This window comes from Medicago truncatula, chromosome 5 (genome assembly GCF_003473485.1).
Source record: "Medicago truncatula cultivar Jemalong A17 chromosome 5, MtrunA17r5.0-ANR, whole genome shotgun sequence".
NCBI lineage: Eukaryota > Viridiplantae > Streptophyta > Magnoliopsida > Fabales > Fabaceae > Medicago > Medicago truncatula.
In genome coordinates this window covers 19,565,001-19,584,589 of record NC_053046.1, presented here as the reverse complement: position 1 = coordinate 19,584,589, position 19,589 = coordinate 19,565,001, and the positions used below count along the sequence as shown (strand labels likewise).

Below are 19,589 nucleotides of genomic sequence, written 5' to 3'. Positions count from 1 at the left end.
ATGGAGAGAAGGATTCTTCGAAGTACAAAGAGAAGAAGGATCTATGAAGTTAAAAATGATGAAAAGGCTGAAAATGGAGAAATTGACGACATGCTAAGTAATTTCCCCGATGGCATTCTCCTTCACATTTTGTCATTTTTGGACGCAAAATATGCCGTTCAAACTTGTGTTTTGTCCACGAGATGGAGGAATCTCTGGAAACTTATTCCAACTCTTATTTTGCATTCTTCCAAATTTTCCACTCTGAAGCAATTTTCCAAATTCGTGCCTAAGATTTTGACTCTTCGTGATACCTCAATTTCATTGCACGCCCTTGATCTTGACCGTCATGGTCATATTGAGCCTCGAATCCTTAAAAAGATTTTAGATTATGTTTGCTCACATAATACCCACCTCCAGAAGTTAGAAATCTCTTTACGTGGTGATCATCGTCTCATTATGAGAACTGTTTCATCATGTCATGCTCTTACATCTCTTAAACTTTCAGTTTGGAATAGAGGTGGCTCTTGTGACAATTCTGGAACGCGTTTTCCAAAATCTTTGAATTTGCCATCATTGACCAACTTAAATCTAAAAGAATTTATCTTTAGTTGCGGTGAAAACAATTGTGCTGAGCCTTTTTTCGGCTTTACCAAGTTGAATAGTTTGGTCATTGATTGTTGTAGTATTTGGGATGCAAAAACCCTAAAGATATCAAGTGAGACACTTGTAAATTTAACTATGCACAAAAATATATTTTACATTGACAAAATTGAGTTATCTACTTCAAGTCTTTGTACCTTTACTTATACCGATTGTTTTATTCCGAGAATATGTGGGACTGGTCTTGCTTCTGTTAAACAATTCTATGTTGTTGTAACAATGGGTCAATATTTGGAGAAGCCTGGTATGGTTCTACGCAGTTGGCTACTAGATCTTGCCAATGTAACATCATTGACCATTTCTTCGACTACTCTTCAGGTACTTTGTCATGTTTTTCTGGTTTTTTTTATTTAATTTCTTCTTAAGATTATTTATTTTATTTCTAAATTTTGTTAGAATTTAATCGACTTTCGTAAATGATCCTGATTCACCCTCATTCCTCATTTCTTAGATTCTCTCCTTAGTTCCTGAATTATTAGAGCTTAAGCTCCCTTCTTTGTGCAACTTAAAGTCTATGGAAATAAAACTGGAACCACTTGAACGTTCTCGGGGATTATTCAACAAAGTGAAAGATGAAATGTTAAAGAAAATTGCTGCCAAGTCAATGAAACAAGTTTTCGAGTTACGAAGAGCAGGTTTGAAACCACCTCCCATACCAGATGGAATAGTTGCCTTCTTGCTTCAAAACTCTCCGTCCGCAAAAGTTCACATCACAACCAAGTACCCGGATATTTTTAAGATTAAGCAGGTAGTTGTTAAAAAATTCATTGTTAATTTAATTATTTAAAAAAAATATATGGTCTTGTTAAAGAGTTTATCCAATATAATATACAATATTGATCTTTATACTTGGTCATGGATTTGTTATGTGATTTGCTTTATCATTCACATATTGGAAGTTAGGTTGCTTTGTTTCGTTTTTCTTGCAAATCACACTTTCAAAATAAAAGCATAACTTTGGCACTTTCATTATAGTTGATTTTGAGTTTCCTTTGTTTTAGTTGGGTGCCAGTTTGGAGTCTACATGGAAAACATATTTTTAGCTTTAGATTGATAAGAGCTTCTTCATAAGTGGTAGATGAATTTTTTGTGCAAATATAGATGCTAGTACCTCTTGTTAACTTTTTTTAATTCATATGAATGATTTCACAGTGACAATTGATAATGTTATGTTTTTGTTATTTAGGATGATAAATCATCAAATGAAGATAAGGTGGAGAAGTGCCAAACTAACATAGTAACTTCTTGAAGATAAGCTCATGTTAAGGTCCAAGAAGGAGCATGTTTCCTACAATGTGTTTGAATCTATGAAGTTGAACAATGAAGAGAGTCAGTGTTACAAAACAGATGTGGTGGAAGACTTATTCCTAGAAATCTCATGCCTGAAGATGAATCATCTCAAGCTAACAATTGTGGACAAAAGAAAGAAGAGTTTAACCTCTTGGAGATTATGATGATCTATCTCATTTCTCATTATGTAGATTCTATCATAACTTCTTGATTTGATTGAGAATATGTGCACTTCCTTGTGTAACTTGAAGTCATTGGAAGTAAATCAAATACAAAATACTGCATCGTTACCAAAAGAATTTAAATCAGGTTTTCAATCAACTTCTATACCTGATGTGTTTGTGGATTTCTTGCATCAAAACTAGATGTCTTAATAAAGTTGTCATCAAAACAATTTATTGGTGTTCTTTGAAGAGTCTATTTAACCTAATGTAATTTATTCTTTAAACTCTATGGTGGAAAGGTTAATAATTTACCTAATGTTTTAGTTACTTTTGAGCATCCTTTGTTTTAGTTGACTGATAAATTTTAAATGCCTAGAGTCTATTTGAAAAATATTGTATGTAAATGTGTCCACGAGAGCTTAGCTCAGTTGGCAAGGACATTGTATAATTTATGCACGGGCCGGTGTTCGAACCCCGGATACCCCACTTCTCCATATTTAATTGTGTAAGCTCGAGCCACTAGGCTACTGGACAAAAAAAAAAGTAAAGCAAAGATGATGCATACTTAGTCAATGCATTAAAAACAGAAAAATGATGCATACTTAGTCAATGTATTAAAAACAGAAAAATTTGTAAAAACATACAATCTTGGTTATCTAGTATTTAAGGGCAAAGACAATTAATCATTATGTGGTTTGTGTTTTGTGAGTGAAATCAATGAAGCAAACTAAGATAGGTGTTAGTTGAAGAAAAAGGTTTTGGAATCTAAAGATACGCAAAAATTCAGAATGGGATGACATGTTTTTCTGTAAAGCATATTAGGATTACCTAAAAAGATCTACTTGTTCAAACTGGCCTATGACTATTGAGTGTTCATCCTTTTTAAGGCCGGGTTTTTGAGTTTTAGGTTGAATGCACTGAATAATTTTCGGTTTAATTTATGTGTATTTGTTGCTTTCATAAAAGAAAACTTTTTTTTTTTTTTTGTTTATATCCTCAACAGCCGAGTTGTTTACTGCAGTCCCTGGGGCAGTATTTTTTACCATTGGATTAAGCGAAATTGTTAGAATACGAAACAGTTGACCACAGTCATCAAAATCATTATTCATCATTGTGTAAATAAATGTAGTTAATTGTACAATAACTCCTTAACACTTGGGTGACATAGAGTTGAGTGACATTGGTGACATTGTCCAATCACAATGTCACAATGCTTGTGAAAGAGAGAGAAACACAAACATTGTGGCATTGTGATTGGCCAATGTCACCAATGTCACCCAACTCTATGTCACCCAAGTATTTTCCGTTTGCCAAATGAATGAAAATGGACAGGCAGTATAATTCTTACATGGTATCACGAGTCTGATCCTAAAACACAAACCTGCTGCAACTCTCTTTCTTTTTCATCAATGGGAGAAAACAAAAACTTTCACCCCGCCCTTGCTGTGAACAATATCAGAAACTTCATTCCCATCACTCTAGAGATGGAAACCAACCATTACTCCACATGGGCAGAATTATTCAAAATTCATTGCACCGTCTACCAAGTTATTGATCACATAATCCCAACCACACCAGAAACAGAATCATCAAAGGAAAAAGAAAAAGCAACAGCCGGTAACAAACAAGGATCCGTTGTAGAAAAGGAAAAATTTGCCGAGAGTAACAAAGAACAGTGGTCACGCCTAGATGCAATCGTTCTCCAATGGATTTACGGAACGATCTCCACCGACCTCCTTCACACAATCATGTCACCTGGTTCAACCGCACAACAAACATGAGAGCGATTGGAAAACATCTTCCAGGACAACAAAGCTTCTCGTTCTGTCCACCTGGAAAACCAATTCCAAGAACTCAAGATGATTGTTGATCAACTGTCAAATGTTGGCTCACCGGTTTCGAACCAAAGGTTAGTTCTCCAATTAATTGCGGGTCAGAATGAGAACTATGATGGTGTTTATATTTTTATTCAACAGACTAATCCTTTGCCGCTATTTCATGAGGCACGATCGAGGCTGATCCTCTAAGAAACCCGCAAGGCAAATCAAACAGCTGCTACAATCAATGCTGCAGGTACCGCTCTCCTCACCACAAACCAATCCAGTGATGACAATTTTGGTAACAATCGTGGTTTTACTCAAGGTTCCAGAAATCCAGCACACCGTAATAATTTTGGTCAAAAACGCGGTCAGAACAAAAACAACAAATGCGGCAAAAATGGTGGCGGTAGAGGACGAGGTCGCAGTAACAAGGGACAAAACAATGGACAACAATACAATCCACGTCCATGGCAGCAACAACAGTAGCCATCATACCCACAATGGGGACCGTGGGGACAAAAACCATGGGCAGCTCCACCTTGTCGTTACCCCACATCCAATTGAGTTCTTCCACCATCAAATCGTTCCCCTTTGGCTACAGGAATTCGTCCACCATGGGGCCTTGAATCCTTCGACTTTGTTGGACTCAATACATTCATAACTGGGAAGAGGTTATGAAAATGCTACAATATTGTCCCAAACTTCAAGCTCTTAAAATTAAAAAGGTTTGTTTGACACAACAGTGGATAGTGACTAGTTTTTACTTGTTCTTCTCTTTTCTTCATGTCTTTTTACAAATCCTATTGTCTCATTTACAGTCAACGGATTCATCAACCAAAGCAGATTGGAAATACCCATGTCATGTTCCTGAATGTGTCACGTCTCGCCTAACAACATGTAGAATTGAAAACTATGAAGCTTCTGAAGCTGATTTTCTTTTTTCAACATACATTTTGCTGAATGCGAGACTCTTACAAGTTATGACCATTTTCCGTACTCTTGACCTGAAACCAACGGGGAGCCCCCATTTTTCAAAGGATTTATCCTCCTGTCCTACAATCTCGCCCACGTGTAAGCTGGAAGTGATATGAATATTTCTAGTTCTTAGATACATATAATGGTTCTCCAATTCTAGTATGCACTTGATAACTATGTAATATATATTCTCTCAAAAAAAAAAAAAAAACTATTTAATGTATGTTTCACCTAGCATTTTATGTTACCAAATTGCTTGAGTAGAACCATTTGTGGCTGCTGCTATATAGTATGTATATATTTTGCATCTGTGACATTGAATATTGGATTTGTTTTAAAAAGATCCATTGCCTCTTTGGTTGCGGTCTACATTCCGTTGCACAAATCACTCATTTAACCATTTAATCTCGATGTGTTTAGATATTGACTCTAGAATTGCTGCTTGGGTGTAATGTAATTGAATCGACTTGTTATAGTGTGTGCAAAATTTTCTCCATGGCTTCTTTTTCTGTTATATTATCACTGGTATTCTTCAATTTGTCGACCAACTTATCATCTTGGAAAAATTTCACGAATATTTTCATGCTTGCATGGTTCAATTAACAACAACTGTCTGTTAAAAATAGATGTGCTCCATCATATGTTTTGTGCATAATTTTCCAAGTTTCATTTGTTGTTATAGCATGGAATTTTTTCTCAAGATCTGGTATCTGCTCATATTGACTTATTTAAAACAAAGCTTTCTATTGAGTACATTTTTGTAACTGTTTTTTTTTTTTTTAATCAATTTTTCTTCTTCTTCTGTTGTGGTAGCAAAAAAAATCTGTAATATTTCCACAACCACTGGATTTTAAACGTGGTGCAACCAAACTTGTAAATTGTTGATTGGATTTCCTTCCATCTTAGTTCGACCTAGATCTTGACACCGTTTATTGGCACACTTAATAAAACCCTGAACTCAAACAGTTTTAATTTTACTCACACAATTTAAACACAGTATGTCTGCATAAGAAATTTAAACACCGATGCCTTTTGCAATTCTCTTCAAATTCTTACCTTCCCAAGAGATTTAGAAAAGGCACCGAAGAAAAAAAATAGTTTCGATTGATTCCAATGCTAGCTTATTCATGAGAAATTTTCTTAAAGCTTCTATTAAACCAACAATGTTAAAATGACAATAATTTAAATCACTCATTAGAATTTAGAAGTGCTTCTGATTCTTGTATAGCTAAAATCCCTTCACACAATGACATTGGATTATTGGTTTTTCTGACTTCTGACTATTTTTTCTACAAAAAGGCAAACCAGCTGCGATTATATGAGAAATCAAAGACTGGAATAATTATACATTCAAACAATTTTCAGCCTTCAAGCACATATTTTGCGGATAATTAATATATTGTTAATACAACAGACCATGTGGGATGTGAAAGACTCGTACACCTAAATGGATAAAACCCATCACTTGCTAACCTAAGCCTGATTTTACGAGTTTCACGAGCAAAATTTGAATGTTTTGCATCAAAGTGTTTCCATACTTGGGCATCGACCGAATGCCTTAACTTCCCATCCCTTCCAATCTTTGATAGTCTAAGCCCAAATCTTTTATCATAGAATTTTGTCTTATTGAAAGAGATCGGGATGTTCAAATCTGGCATAGGTTCTTTCAATAACTCTTAAGAGATCGGTGAACGATGCATTGCTCCATCCATAGAGACATTTCAACAAATAGATTTGAATAGTAAATGTAGCACAAGGGCACAAAATCTCTTCTTCTTCAACAATTTATTTAGTGAATGCAATATCCAAAAACACTACTAAAAAAGCAAAAATTATTGAAGGAAGTTTAAAGAGGGAAAACGTCATGAAATCTCCTCTAATTTTGTCACTAAAATTTGTGAGGGATTTTAGTTTTTCCATCACAACTCCTCTAGTAGTGAAAGTAATTAACATTATCCTTGTAACCTTGACTCTGTTGAGACAACTCCACCCAATCTTTCATTATCATGTTTGGTTTACCAAAAACAAATAAGCTACTATTATAAGCCTATAAGGGAGCAAGGTAGTAAGTACTTTAAGGAATTATAAATCTGATAAATGAATCATTAAAGAATTTAACGAAAGATAATATTATATTTTATTACAGTTTTTTAAATTGACAATTGGAAGGATAAATTCAAATCAAAGTTACAAACCAATAATTAGAAGATAAAACTACTACTATATAATTGAAATAGTACCCTTTCAATTTTCAACTAAAATACATGCTAAAGCAAAATCAAAATAGAATTTTCATTTCTTTAGGAAGCTAAAGTAAAATATTAGGTTAAACATGTATGAAACATAGAAGCTAAGAAGTTAAAAACTTGAAAACAATACCTGAACACACCAAAACAAATAAGCAAGAATGCTACAAATTCCTCAAACGTAAAACGTGTCGAAAACAGTTCTGCAACCTTATGTTCCAAGAAGTTAATAATCGATTACAATTTACTACAAGAGCAGTTATATTTTTTTTGTTTCTAAAAATCAAGTTCTCATTTTTTTTGGACATTTTTTGAATCGGCTAAAAATTTATTGGCTTCAAACCCACCCCGAGATGTGAATAGGCAAACACCAAAGGAACAAACTACATCATAAAAGGTTCAAGTGGCTTGAGATAGTCCCAAATGATGACCAAAAACTAACATAAAACAACAACAGAGCAAAAGAAAAATTGCCACCCTAGGTTTGAGTATATATTATTATTAATAGCGAAAAGACGGGCACGTCTTTTTATTGCGCTAACGTTTGAAAATTATGAACGGAGTTTTTTTTATGAAATTTTGATTACCATGATTATCGATTTCAATGACTCCAACAATATAACAAAAAAAATATATAATCTAAATTTTTTTTAATGGCACCAACAACAATCTTTATTATAGAAAAAGTTGTTTAAAGGTATAATTGGGATAATGAAAAAGTAAGTATAAATATACTCATCTAGTTTGTTACACTTTTTAAATAATAAAGGAAAAAAAAAAACCAGACATATAAAATTTTTTATCGTATTTGTTACATTTTTTTTAATATTTAAATTTATTCTTATCTTTTTGTAACATGTGTTATTTGTATTGAAAATTGAGGGTATTTTTTAAAAGAAAAATTCAGCCCAAAAGAGCTTAGTTTCCTTTATATATAGTATAGATATCCCTAAAAAAATTCAGCCCAAAAGAGCTTAGTTTCCTTTTTTAAATATGTTTGAGGGATGATTTGTTTTTTGTGAACAAGTTTAGAGGGAAGATTGCCACCGAAAATTTGATGTTGTGAAATTCTTGTACAACATTGAAGAAATGTAGCCTTTTGTTAAAACTAATGTAACAATCTAAAATTGTCCTTAAAAATATTAAGGGGACAATTATCAACTATTTTCAAAGAAATAATATAGCGACACATTAAAAACGTCCCCAAAAATATTTAAGGAGATATTTAACGATTGTTGTCAAAGAAATAATAGAGTAACACTCTAAAAATGTCCCCTTAAGTATTTTAGCGGGGACATTTATCAGGGGTAGCATAAATATATTTTTGTCAACTCCAACAAGAGTATAACTCAGAAGAAGGCACTAAACAACATCAAAGTTGTAACAATATTTGATATTTCACTAACCTCACGACAATTAAAATGAATACTCGTCCCTTTATTACCCTTCTTTTCTTTTCCCTTTGTTTCATTATTTCTTTTTCTCATTCTCTACGCAATAGTTTTAGTTTTGAACTCATCCACCGCGATTCTTCAAAATCACCACTCTACAAACCTGCACAAAACAAATTCCAGCATGTTGTCAATGCTGCACGTCGGTCCATCAATCGTGCCAATCGTTTATTTAAAGATTCCCTCTCCAATACACCTGAATCAACCGTATATGTCAATGGAGGTGAGTATTTGATGACTTATTCGGTTGGTACACCTCCGTTTAATGTATATGGTGTTGTTGATACAGGTAGTGACATTGTTTGGCTTCAATGTAAGCCTTGTGAACAATGCTACAAGCAAACCACTCCTATATTTAATCCTTCAAAATCATCAAGTTACAAAAATATTCCTTGCTCTTCTAACTTATGTCAATCTGTGAGATATACCTCTTGTAATAAACAAAACTCTTGTGAATATACTATTAACTTTAGTGATCAATCATATTCACAAGGAGAACTTAGTGTTGAGACTCTTACATTGGATTCCACCACCGGTCATTCTGTTTCATTTCCTAAAACTGTTATCGGATGTGGACACAATAATAGAGGGATGTTTCAAGGGGAAACTTCCGGTATAGTTGGTCTTGGAATTGGACCTGTGTCTCTTACAACACAATTGAAATCTTCAATTGGTGGTAAATTTTCTTACTGTTTGTTGCCATTGTTGGTTGACTCGAACAAGACGAGCAAACTCAATTTTGGAGATGCCGCTGTGGTTTCTGGTGACGGTGTTGTGTCAACTCCTTTTGTGAAAAAAGACCCTCAAGCTTTCTACTATTTGACGTTAGAAGCATTTAGTGTTGGAAACAAAAGAATAGAATTTGAAGTGTTAGATGACAGTGAGGAGGGTAACATCATACTTGATTCTGGTACAACATTGACTCTTTTACCGTCTCATGTTTATACTAATTTGGAATCGGCGGTAGCACAACTGGTGAAACTAGATCGTGTTGATGATCCTAATCAACTATTAAACCTTTGTTATAGTATCACATCAGACCAATATGATTTTCCTATAATCACTGCACATTTTAAAGGTGCAGATATTAAGTTGAACCCAATTAGTACCTTTGCTCATGTTGCTGATGGTGTGGTTTGCTTAGCTTTTACATCATCTCAAACTGGTCCAATCTTTGGAAACTTGGCACAACTAAATTTGTTGGTTGGTTATGATCTTCAACAAAATATTGTGTCGTTTAAGCCTAGTGATTGTATCAAGGTGTAATGAAATTAGTTTGTTCGCTGAACTCTTTGAATTCTAATAATAATAAAGTTTGTATTTTACTTCATCTCCATCGATTTTTTTTTTCAAGTAACCTAGTGGAATTCATCTTTTTTAAGGTGATGAAGTGGGGTATCCAAGGCTCAAAACTCTGACCCCTGTATATAACAATGCATTTCCCTATCAACTGAGCTATGCTCACGGAACTCATCTCCATTGATTTTATATATATTTAAGTTACGTATATATTTATGCTATTAAAAAGACCAATATAAATTCTGCCAAAAAAAAAAAGACCAATATAAATATCAAATAAAATAGCATAAGTTGTGCTTTACAACCATGCTATTCCTTTTTTTTTTTTAATAATTTTTCACAAATAGACTTTTTTGGACAGCTAAATCTAAATTATTAGCTAGACTAATTAAAATATAAAGATACAGAATCATAAGTTTTAGCTCATCTGTTAAAAATATGATGTAGACATCACATTCGTAGGGTTATACATGTATCATGTTTGGCCAAAATCAGAGAGCAAGCCATGTATGAACCCTGGTTTGAATCTGATGGAAGAATCACCTGTAATAGTATTGAGTTGGCATAAATGTGGGCTATCCCGTATGCTTTCCAAAAAATGACCTAACCGTATTTTTTTTTCCTATAAACTATGGTTAGACTGATTTTTAAGCATCAAATATATAAGAATATCAAAGAATAGGGTAGTATTAAATTTATGAATTAATATGCATCTACAAATTAGCAAGTACATTGAGATAAAAAAAATAACCTTTAAAGAATGAGTACATTTACAAATATGCGGATAAGGCATGTAAGATCGGCAGGAAATAAACAAGGAAAATGCTAACCGGTATCTCCGGGGCACTGGTTAAGGATATGAAAAAGGAAATTATATAGTAGTTAATGCATTGAAATTGTATAATTAATTGATAATAAAGTCATAAACAGTTTCCTTTTATGGTATGCTTAACCCGTGCCCCGGGGGCACCGGTTAGCCGGACCCAATAAACAATTTGGGAAATAAGTAGAGAGAATTAAATTAGGATATTTATTTCTTTTTTTTAAGGAAAAGTTAGGATATTTCTATAGTGTTGTTAAAGGATAGTATTCGTGAACTTAACTCGGATGGTAGGGACAATGTATAATATATGTAAGGTCTGGGGTTCAAATCCCGACCACCATAAAAATAAAAAGGATAAAAAAAAAATTATACATGAGTTTAGCTTAGTTGGTATGGACATTGCATAATATATGCATAAGCCGAAGTTCGAACCTCGGATACCCTACTTCTTCATATTTAAAATGTGCGAGCTCCGGTCACTAAGCTACTTGACCAAAAAGAGATAAAAAAAAATATATTAAATCTCTACTGTTTGACCGGGTTGGGTTGAGTGAGTTCGAAATATTGAAATTGTAATCTAACATAAGGCAGTGGCAGAGTCAGACAAAAAAGTTTGGGGTGCCCGCCATCAAAATAAACTAAAATATATAAATTATATTGCATACAACACATTTAAGTTGTAATAAACAAAAAAATCGTTCATTCAAAATTTAAACTACATAATGTATAAAATCGATAATTAAATACTTAAAGTGACACATTTTTAAGTGACGTAAAATCATCAATAATTGACTCGGAACTAATACATGCACCAATAAGTCCTATAATAGGGCTTTTTAGCCCGGCCCTAAAAAGCCCGCTACCCGTTAGGGCTAGCCCAAACGGGCCGAGGGTAGCCCGCTGGCCCACATAACAAAAAAAATCCTATAAATTAGATATATTTTTTAAATAATTCTTTACTTAGTTGATTATCAAAGTAATAATAAATAAAAGTGAAAATTCAATGAATTAACACAAATATACATGTAATATAAAATTATATTTACTCGTTTCGTTATTTATAATTTTAAAGATCGAATATATAAATATCTATAACCATAACGTATCTAATTTATTTTAAATTGTTTTCCTCGCCGTTTTAGTTTACGATGTTTGTACGAAAATGTTTACAATTTATTTTTGTTCTAGGTATTATTTAAACATATTAAAAATATTATTTATAAAAACAATTTATAGGAATATTTTATAGTACTTTTTTAAAAAAAATATATATAATTTTTAATACGGGCCGGCCCTTTAAGCCCGCGGCCCGTATAGGGCCAGGCTCGGGTAGTATATTTCAAGCCCGTTTTTCAACCGGGATTTTTGACCCGACCCGATAAAGCCTGAAGCCCGTTAGAGCCGGCCCTAAACGGATCGGGCCACCCGTTTTGACAGCTCTAACCCAAACCAAGATTTGTGGGTTTGGTTGGTCGGATCTAGCAGGTTGGGGCAAACCACGTGCATCCCTACTTTTTTCCAATTCACTAACCTAATCTAATGAAATACCACTTTCAAAAGAGAAATGATATTTAATAACTCTTACTTGACAACCTTCTCTCTTTTCCTTTCTCTCTTGTGAGCCGTCACCAAAATCCTAGTTTCTTATCCTTCTTCTCCTTCATCGACCAAAGAGGGGTGGTTTAAGGTCAATGTTTGACCCAAAATCACCCCTCTAACTCATTTTTCTCTTTCCCTTTTAATGAAATAAGTGATTTTCACATCTATTTCGTTTTTTATTTTGTGATTTTATCGTCTTTGTGCGGCGTCAGTTTGTTTGTCGTCTTTGTGTGACGTTGTTTGTCTTTCTTGTTTCTTTGAAGTATTTGTTAGATTCAGATTGTCAGATCAGATTCGATCAAGTGCAGATCCAATCAATGACTTTGGTGTCATCCACGTTGCAATCCGAAGACATGGTTATTCCGGAGATTTGAATATAGTCATATGTATATACGTAGGCATTTGTATTTTGTCGTTTTATGCTATTAACATGGATGTTGTGAGTCTGTTCACAGATTCATCCTTTTTGTTTTTAGCGAATTTGCATTATATCGATGTACTTATCGATTTGAATGAATGAATATCATTTATTTTTGTCAAAAAAAAAAAAAAAAAATTATATTTGTACAACTATATTTTGACAACTTTTGCAATAACTCTCTCTCATACTCACATGTGTTTTTATTCTCTCTTCTTCTTTTTCGCTCTATTATTTTATCCAATAAGAAGAAAGAAAAAATGGTTGTCCCAAAAGTTGTTTGCAATTGATGGTACAAATAATTCAGTGGCGGATCTTGAGTTAATTTGTTGGGGGTGCCAAACTTTTATGGAATATATATTAAATGGTATCAAATATTAAGTGTTTAATAATCAGCTTAGTGGTATACAATCTTAGAAAGTATCTAATGATTGGGGTTCGAATCGAATCCCCACATATGCGTTTTTTTTAACACAATATTTAAAATTAGAAGATAAAATGTAAAAAACAAGGCAGGAAAAGGCCCCCGCCGGTCACTGAAAAGATCCGACGCTACAAATATCACTTCTCCTTTCAAAATTTTCAAACTCCTTTGCTATTGTTGTTCTCAATAGTCTCCACTCTCCATCTCAGTTTCCGTCTCCAAAAGTGAGTATTGTTCTAAGCAGTCTCTATCTACAAAATTCAACCGAATATTACACAATTTAAAGGAGCAAAAGTCTTATTGTTTGTTGGCACCATGGATGAAGGGTTTGAAGGTGCAATGCATGATCACGATAGTGACCGGCCCATGACAGCCAATGTAATTTCTGTAGCCCTTAGAATGGACGGTGATGAATTCCAATCGGTAATGATGAAAAGAATTCAATTGGTGAAAAACAAAATCCACCGGAACCCACCAAAGTTAGAATTTATAACAAAATCCACCGTTACCTCTTGGAATGATTGCATAATCAAGCAATCAAATTTATAATCCACCAAAGTAATAATTCACAAAGTGTATGCAAGTGGCTGAGGTGATTAATCAAGGAACATACCATCAATAAAAAAAGGGAAGCAAATCAACCTAACCCTCCACCATTGAAAACGTGATGCCAATCTATTGAAAACAATGGAGAGATCATAAAAGAACTAGTGATTAGATGTCGGCGTAATATAGCCTGGTATAGCCGCTATATTAGGCTAAATTAATCGATACATGAACGCCGACATCTAATAACTATAGTGTTCTTCACTCTCTCCATCATCGCCCTCTTTTCCTTAACTTCAAACCTTCAATCTCAAATATTAATACTCCCTATATTAATACTAGCTATCCAAAAATATAAGTAAGAATTGATCAACAAAAATTAACGTATTTGGTTCAAAATTTATACTAAATACATCAACTTATGTAAATTATTTTTGTTTATATTTTAGGACGGAGGTAATATTAATTAAAGTACGGTAAAATGATAAAATAATGGATGATGATAACTTGTGTTATTATGATACAAGTTAAGGAGTTAAAAAAGGAAATGATAAATAGATTTTATATTGAAAATATAAATCATTAAACTGTTACAACATTGAAAACACCAAGTTTAAAAAAATATTATTTTAACTTTTTAACTTGTGCTTTAAGAGCACAAGTTAACATTTCTCTTTGATAATATATATTCCAACGTGGTATTTGGACCGCCCCAAGTTGTCTCTCTATAGACTATATCGGAAGGAATGTCAACTACATGTGAGGGAAGCGTTAGATTTAACATTGTCGGAAGGTTTTTAACTAGAGGTGCAACCTCCACTTTGACATCGCCAGAAGGATTCTCAACTAGAAATGGAGGAACCACGACTTTGGCGTCGTCGCAAGAATATCCAAAACTTGAGGTTAAGTGGTTTGCAACACAGTTGGGGGTGCAATGTGAGGTGCCAAAGTAAAGGGAGAATCAATGGGAGCATTCATAACATAAACAATTTTGAGGAAAACTGAATAGTTTTTGTCATGGGAGGAGCCAGGATTTAAACATTGGGGGGACCAAGTTTTAAATGGTGTAATTCATTAAAGAAACGCTTAATCTTCAAATGCATAAATATATAAGAAATTTAAGTTACACTCAAAGTTAATATTGTGTAACAATAACCCACTTGTATTGGTTTGGTGGTGCTGACACGGGAATTCTATAATCAATGGGTATGAATTTGATTTCCTTATCTTAACTAATTTTTTTTACACATTTCACAAGTAATAATGGAAGTTAACATTTTTAAGTACTTTAAACTCATGTACACCAAAAAAAGTACTCTAAACTCACAGTGTTGCAACTCGTATTTCAATTGATTTATTTTATCTCATTGTTGATTTTATACTTACATAATTAAAGGGGGGTTTCTTTAAGAAGCTAAAAGGGTTTTTTTCCTATAAAAGACAAAACCCAATAGACATATAGTATATTACTTTGGATGAAAGTAGAATGGATGGGGGGACCGCATTAAATAAAAAAATAGGATCCTATTAAAACAACATGTAATATCACAAGACTAGTGGTATGAAGAAAATTATTTGAAAAAATTGGGGGGGGGGGGGGGGGGGGGGGGGGGGACCATGGCCACCCCTGGCCTCCTTGTGCATCCGCCACTGGTTTTTGTAATAGCTTCCGATTGGTTGACGTAAATAAAAGGAAAACGCATAAAAAACAAATTAGAAATGTTTTATTGTCACATTACCTTTGCATTCAGTTTTTGCCATAAATGGGTGTTCTGGTGGGTGAAAAAGATGCTGAACTTCTGTAAGGTTACGATCAAGCCTATATATAGGGGGTTTTGGATCGTATAATCTGAAACTTTCCCCGCCTTTGGATTATATAACCCGAATTGAAAATTTTCTAATATATAAGCTACAATCCAAGAGGAGAGATCAAAAATTGAAAATATGCAAACTTCAAAAAATATAATACACAAAGTGTTTCATACTATATTATCTAAAAAAGGGGTATTTTCGTAATATGGTAAGTCACGAGAATAAGGAAGGAAACCACACAAACATGGAACCACCAAAACAAACTACTACTCTCACCTCTTTGAAGGTGAGAAAAACACAAGAAGAGGGGATGAATTGTGTTGGCTTTTTCAAACATTTTTTAAGTGTTCACTAATCAAAGTCTAAGTCAGATGGATAAATAGATAGATAGATAGATAAATAGATAGACAAGACAAGTGGGGGAGAGAGAGAGAGAGAGAGGACACGAAGCAAATATACCGGTTCCTCCCACATATTAAGAGTAGTCCAGTCCCTTTACACTTCCAAGAGATTTTCGCTATAAGCAAGATACTTCCATCTGCCCAAGCACACAAGTAAGAGGCTTTCAAATGCTCAATCACAATTGAAAGAGACTTCTACAATCTAACTTAATCAAATAAAAGATTATTTGATTTTACACTTGATTTACAATCAAAGGTGTAATCAATTACAAAATAGAGTCATACTCTTAAGACTTATAATTTCTAAGATTCATATCTAAGCACTGTGAATTCTTAAGTGTTTATGCACTGTGAATTTTGATAGGGTAAGGGCACTTGTTAAAAATACCAGAGTCGCATTTTTTTCTTCAAGTCTTCAACTCATTATATAAGCAAGAATTTTAGAGACGTTAGAGAAGTGTCAGCGCATTAAGAGTTATTCAGAAGCTATCAAATCAAGACGTTGAAATGTTTCCTGATATGGTTATTGTCGTTTGAAAAGACATTTGAAATCCATTGTTGCAAATTGAATTAACAATAGTTTGCAATCATTAAAGTTTCACAATAATATGTGTAATGTCTTACCATCCCATCAGCCGCCATCCTGGCCATATGAACACAGTACTTCGTCAGCACAGTTAAGTCGTGTGACCACCAAGATAGTCATCAAGCTCATCTGGCTCTGGCTCTAGCACATGTTGCTGCTGCTGCTGCTGCTCATCACCACCCACCTCCTAAGCCTCAGCATCACCCTCCACCTGCACCTCCTTCTCCACTTGGGGATCGTACTCTGGCTCCTCCACCTAAGATGATCCCTCGCCATCAGCACGACTTACCCTTCCCTTGCCATACATGGGCACTATACCCTCCGCCAGTCTGCTCTCCACACGCTCTCTCCTAACAGAACCATGCATTGTTGTTTTGTCACCCCTCGTGCGCTCAGTAGGTTCCAAACCTGTAACATGCATAAAATGGTAACAAAAAATCAACAGAAATCCACAAGAGAGACAAAAAACTCTGCCTCCTAGTACACTTCGGATTATAAAATCCGAACTGCAAAAATCCAGTTCATATAAAGCTTCGAATGTGATGATTTTGAGCAAAAAAATTTCAAGATTAGACCAATTTGTGGGGTTCGGGTTTTGTGATAGGAGAGAGAGAGAGAGAGAGAGAGAGAGAGAGAGAGAGAGAGAAAGTGAATCCGTAAAATGGGGGGAGTTGTTGATGTTGCTTATATATATCGCAAGGGTTTAGACTTTAAAATATGAACTGGTTTTCGGATTTTAAAATCCGAGGGGATTTTTTGAAAATAATAGGGCGCGTGATTACCTCATATGATGAAAAAAGTTATAGTCTTATGTTTATGCCCCCTAAATATCCCTTTTGATTAAAAAATGCTTTATAGAAGGTGTTAAAATTTTAAAAAAGTTTTACAAGAGTTATCTCCCAAATATTTTAAGAGACCTATGAAACATCAAAGTGTCTCTAAAGAAGAGTAAACATTGCATATTCGACCATTTAAGCTGATCGACCCTCCCTTCTCTTTGGTTTCTGGTCCAATCGGTCGATCTAGGTTTTAAAACACCGGCTATAAGATGTCCTAAACGGTAAGATTTTTGTTGATCGAAATGTATTTGTAATATTTATGTCTTAAATGCTTTTTTAGTCTCCATTTTTTTTAGAAAAAAAAAAAAAAATGACGTTTTGATCTCCCTATTTTAAAAACCAACTTTTTGGTCCCTCAATCTTAGTTTATCTTGAGTTCTAGTCCCCACTCCATTTTGAAAGCAATTTTGTCGTCGTGGCACTGTCACTCATGATGTGACGGCGTTTATTTGGCTAAATATATTATACAAGTCATTACTAATTTGTTTAATTAATTTTGTAAAATAATAAATATTTAATTAACCTAAATGTTTTCATCATCTTCACTGTGTTCATCATCCTCTTCATCAATAAATCTAAAAAAACTTTTTAATATTTTTAACTTTCCCTCTATTTTTAAAAAATAAAATAAAAACTTTTCCCTCATTTTTTTTAGTGAATTAACTTAAGTTTTTATTTTTATTTTTTTACCAACAACTCAAGCTCTTTTATTTATTAAAAGATGTATAAAAACTACTTCTTTCAAAAAAAACATTCAGATCAACCAACCTTTCTCTCTTTTTCAATCTTCAGAACGAGCTAACTCATCTTGTGTCAGACATCCTCGCTATCCGCCGCACCGAAACTCCCCGTTCATCTTTTGAGCTTCACTGCATTCAGGTTCGTATTCCTTAAATTTCTTCATTGTTTGAAATTATTACCCCATTTTTTTATTTTTCATTTCTTAGAGGAGTTTTTTGGTCTTCCTTTACCTCTAATTATCGTACTATCTTACATCATGCTTCATATTACAGCTATAATATCTCAGTTTAGTCACTCTTTTTGCAATGCGGATAATGTTTATTTGAATTCTACCCATGAAATGTAGCTTTAAGGTTCTAGTAATTCAAATGCTTTAGGAACTACGGCCAAATGTTGACTAGCTACCTGACTAGTTTCACATAATTTAAGTCACTTTTCTTTATGGTTTGTTGTTTGTGTTCTCCCGACACTGGGGGTGTTGGTTTCTCTAATATTGAAATTCACTTCTGAAATAAAAAGCAGAACCATTTTTTCGAAATTTGTTTTGATAATTATTATTTAAAGTACCATACCAAAGGACCCTATAAAATCATGTTGCATGGCTAATATCCCAATTTGTAATATTCATCCTCAAAATTTGATTTGCTTTGCTTGCCTATGAAGTGGATTTTGTTTCTCATTTAAAAAAATAGGGTGTCACGAATGAAACAGTAAAATATATGTTAAACATCCCACAAACATTGTATTGACATTACATTATGTTATCAAACATGGAAGGCCAGCGTGTGGCTAAGTTTTGATTGATTGAGGTATTCAGGAATGACGTGTGTAGCTCTGCGAGTGGTATCCTTGATCCTTGCAAAAGGCTAGTAGTAGCACTAACTCACTTTCGGGTGTTTTAAAACATGGGGAAAGTGGATATAAGCAAACCTCTTTTATCCTTATCCTTACACTATAGATTTCTATCAATATTTAAAGATTCATCACAAGTCTCACATTTTAAATACCTTGTGCCTATCATAAAAGTGTTGTGGAAATAGAGAGATGTCAACTATATTATCCAAGTAGGGAGGACAAGATGAAGGTATGCTTTGGGGGTGATATGTGATGGAACTAAATGTTGGGTGGTTAAAAGCCAACAAGTAAATTGAGTCTCAGAAATGAGAATATTACAAAGGATGAGTTGTTTCGCGTAACAGTATAAGATTAAAATTATAATCAATAGAGAGAAAACGGCAGAATCTTATCTGAGAAGCATTTGTTAGGAAAGTAGGATCGTCTATTAATAATTAGAGGCAGCAGAGAACCAAATAAAAGTATAGGTCAAACCATTAAGTGAGATTGACTAAATTTCAGGTTGCCACGTGGACAAAGTTATAGTATTTTTATCATCTTTTTCTAATGGAAGGTTGATCATTTAATTTAAAAATTGAAAGTTTCAACTTATTTGAAGCTCACATCTAGTATTGTGAGGCTTCACATTGAACCAAGTATTCAATTATCCACATATCAT

The 19,589-nt window shown here is 33.9% G+C and overlaps 2 protein-coding genes across 2 annotated transcripts; both read left to right on the top strand.

Annotated features, from left to right (window-relative positions):
- LOC11427229 (F-box/LRR-repeat protein At4g14103) lies at positions 1-1,891 on the top strand. The gene is made up of 3 exons (XM_003614056.1): positions 1-960; positions 1,094-1,390; positions 1,829-1,891. Exons 1-3 carry the CDS (start codon positions 1-3, stop codon positions 1,889-1,891), a joined length of 1,320 nt encoding a protein of 439 aa, XP_003614104.1.
- Positions 1,892-8,468: 6,577 nt separating this feature from the next.
- Positions 8,469-9,916, top strand: LOC11432061 (aspartic proteinase CDR1). The gene has a single exon (XM_003614055.4). It carries the CDS (start codon positions 8,559-8,561, stop codon positions 9,852-9,854), a length of 1,296 nt encoding a protein of 431 aa, XP_003614103.1. The 5' UTR covers positions 8,469-8,558; the 3' UTR covers positions 9,855-9,916.
- The last annotated feature ends 9,673 nt before the right edge of the window (positions 9,917-19,589 follow it).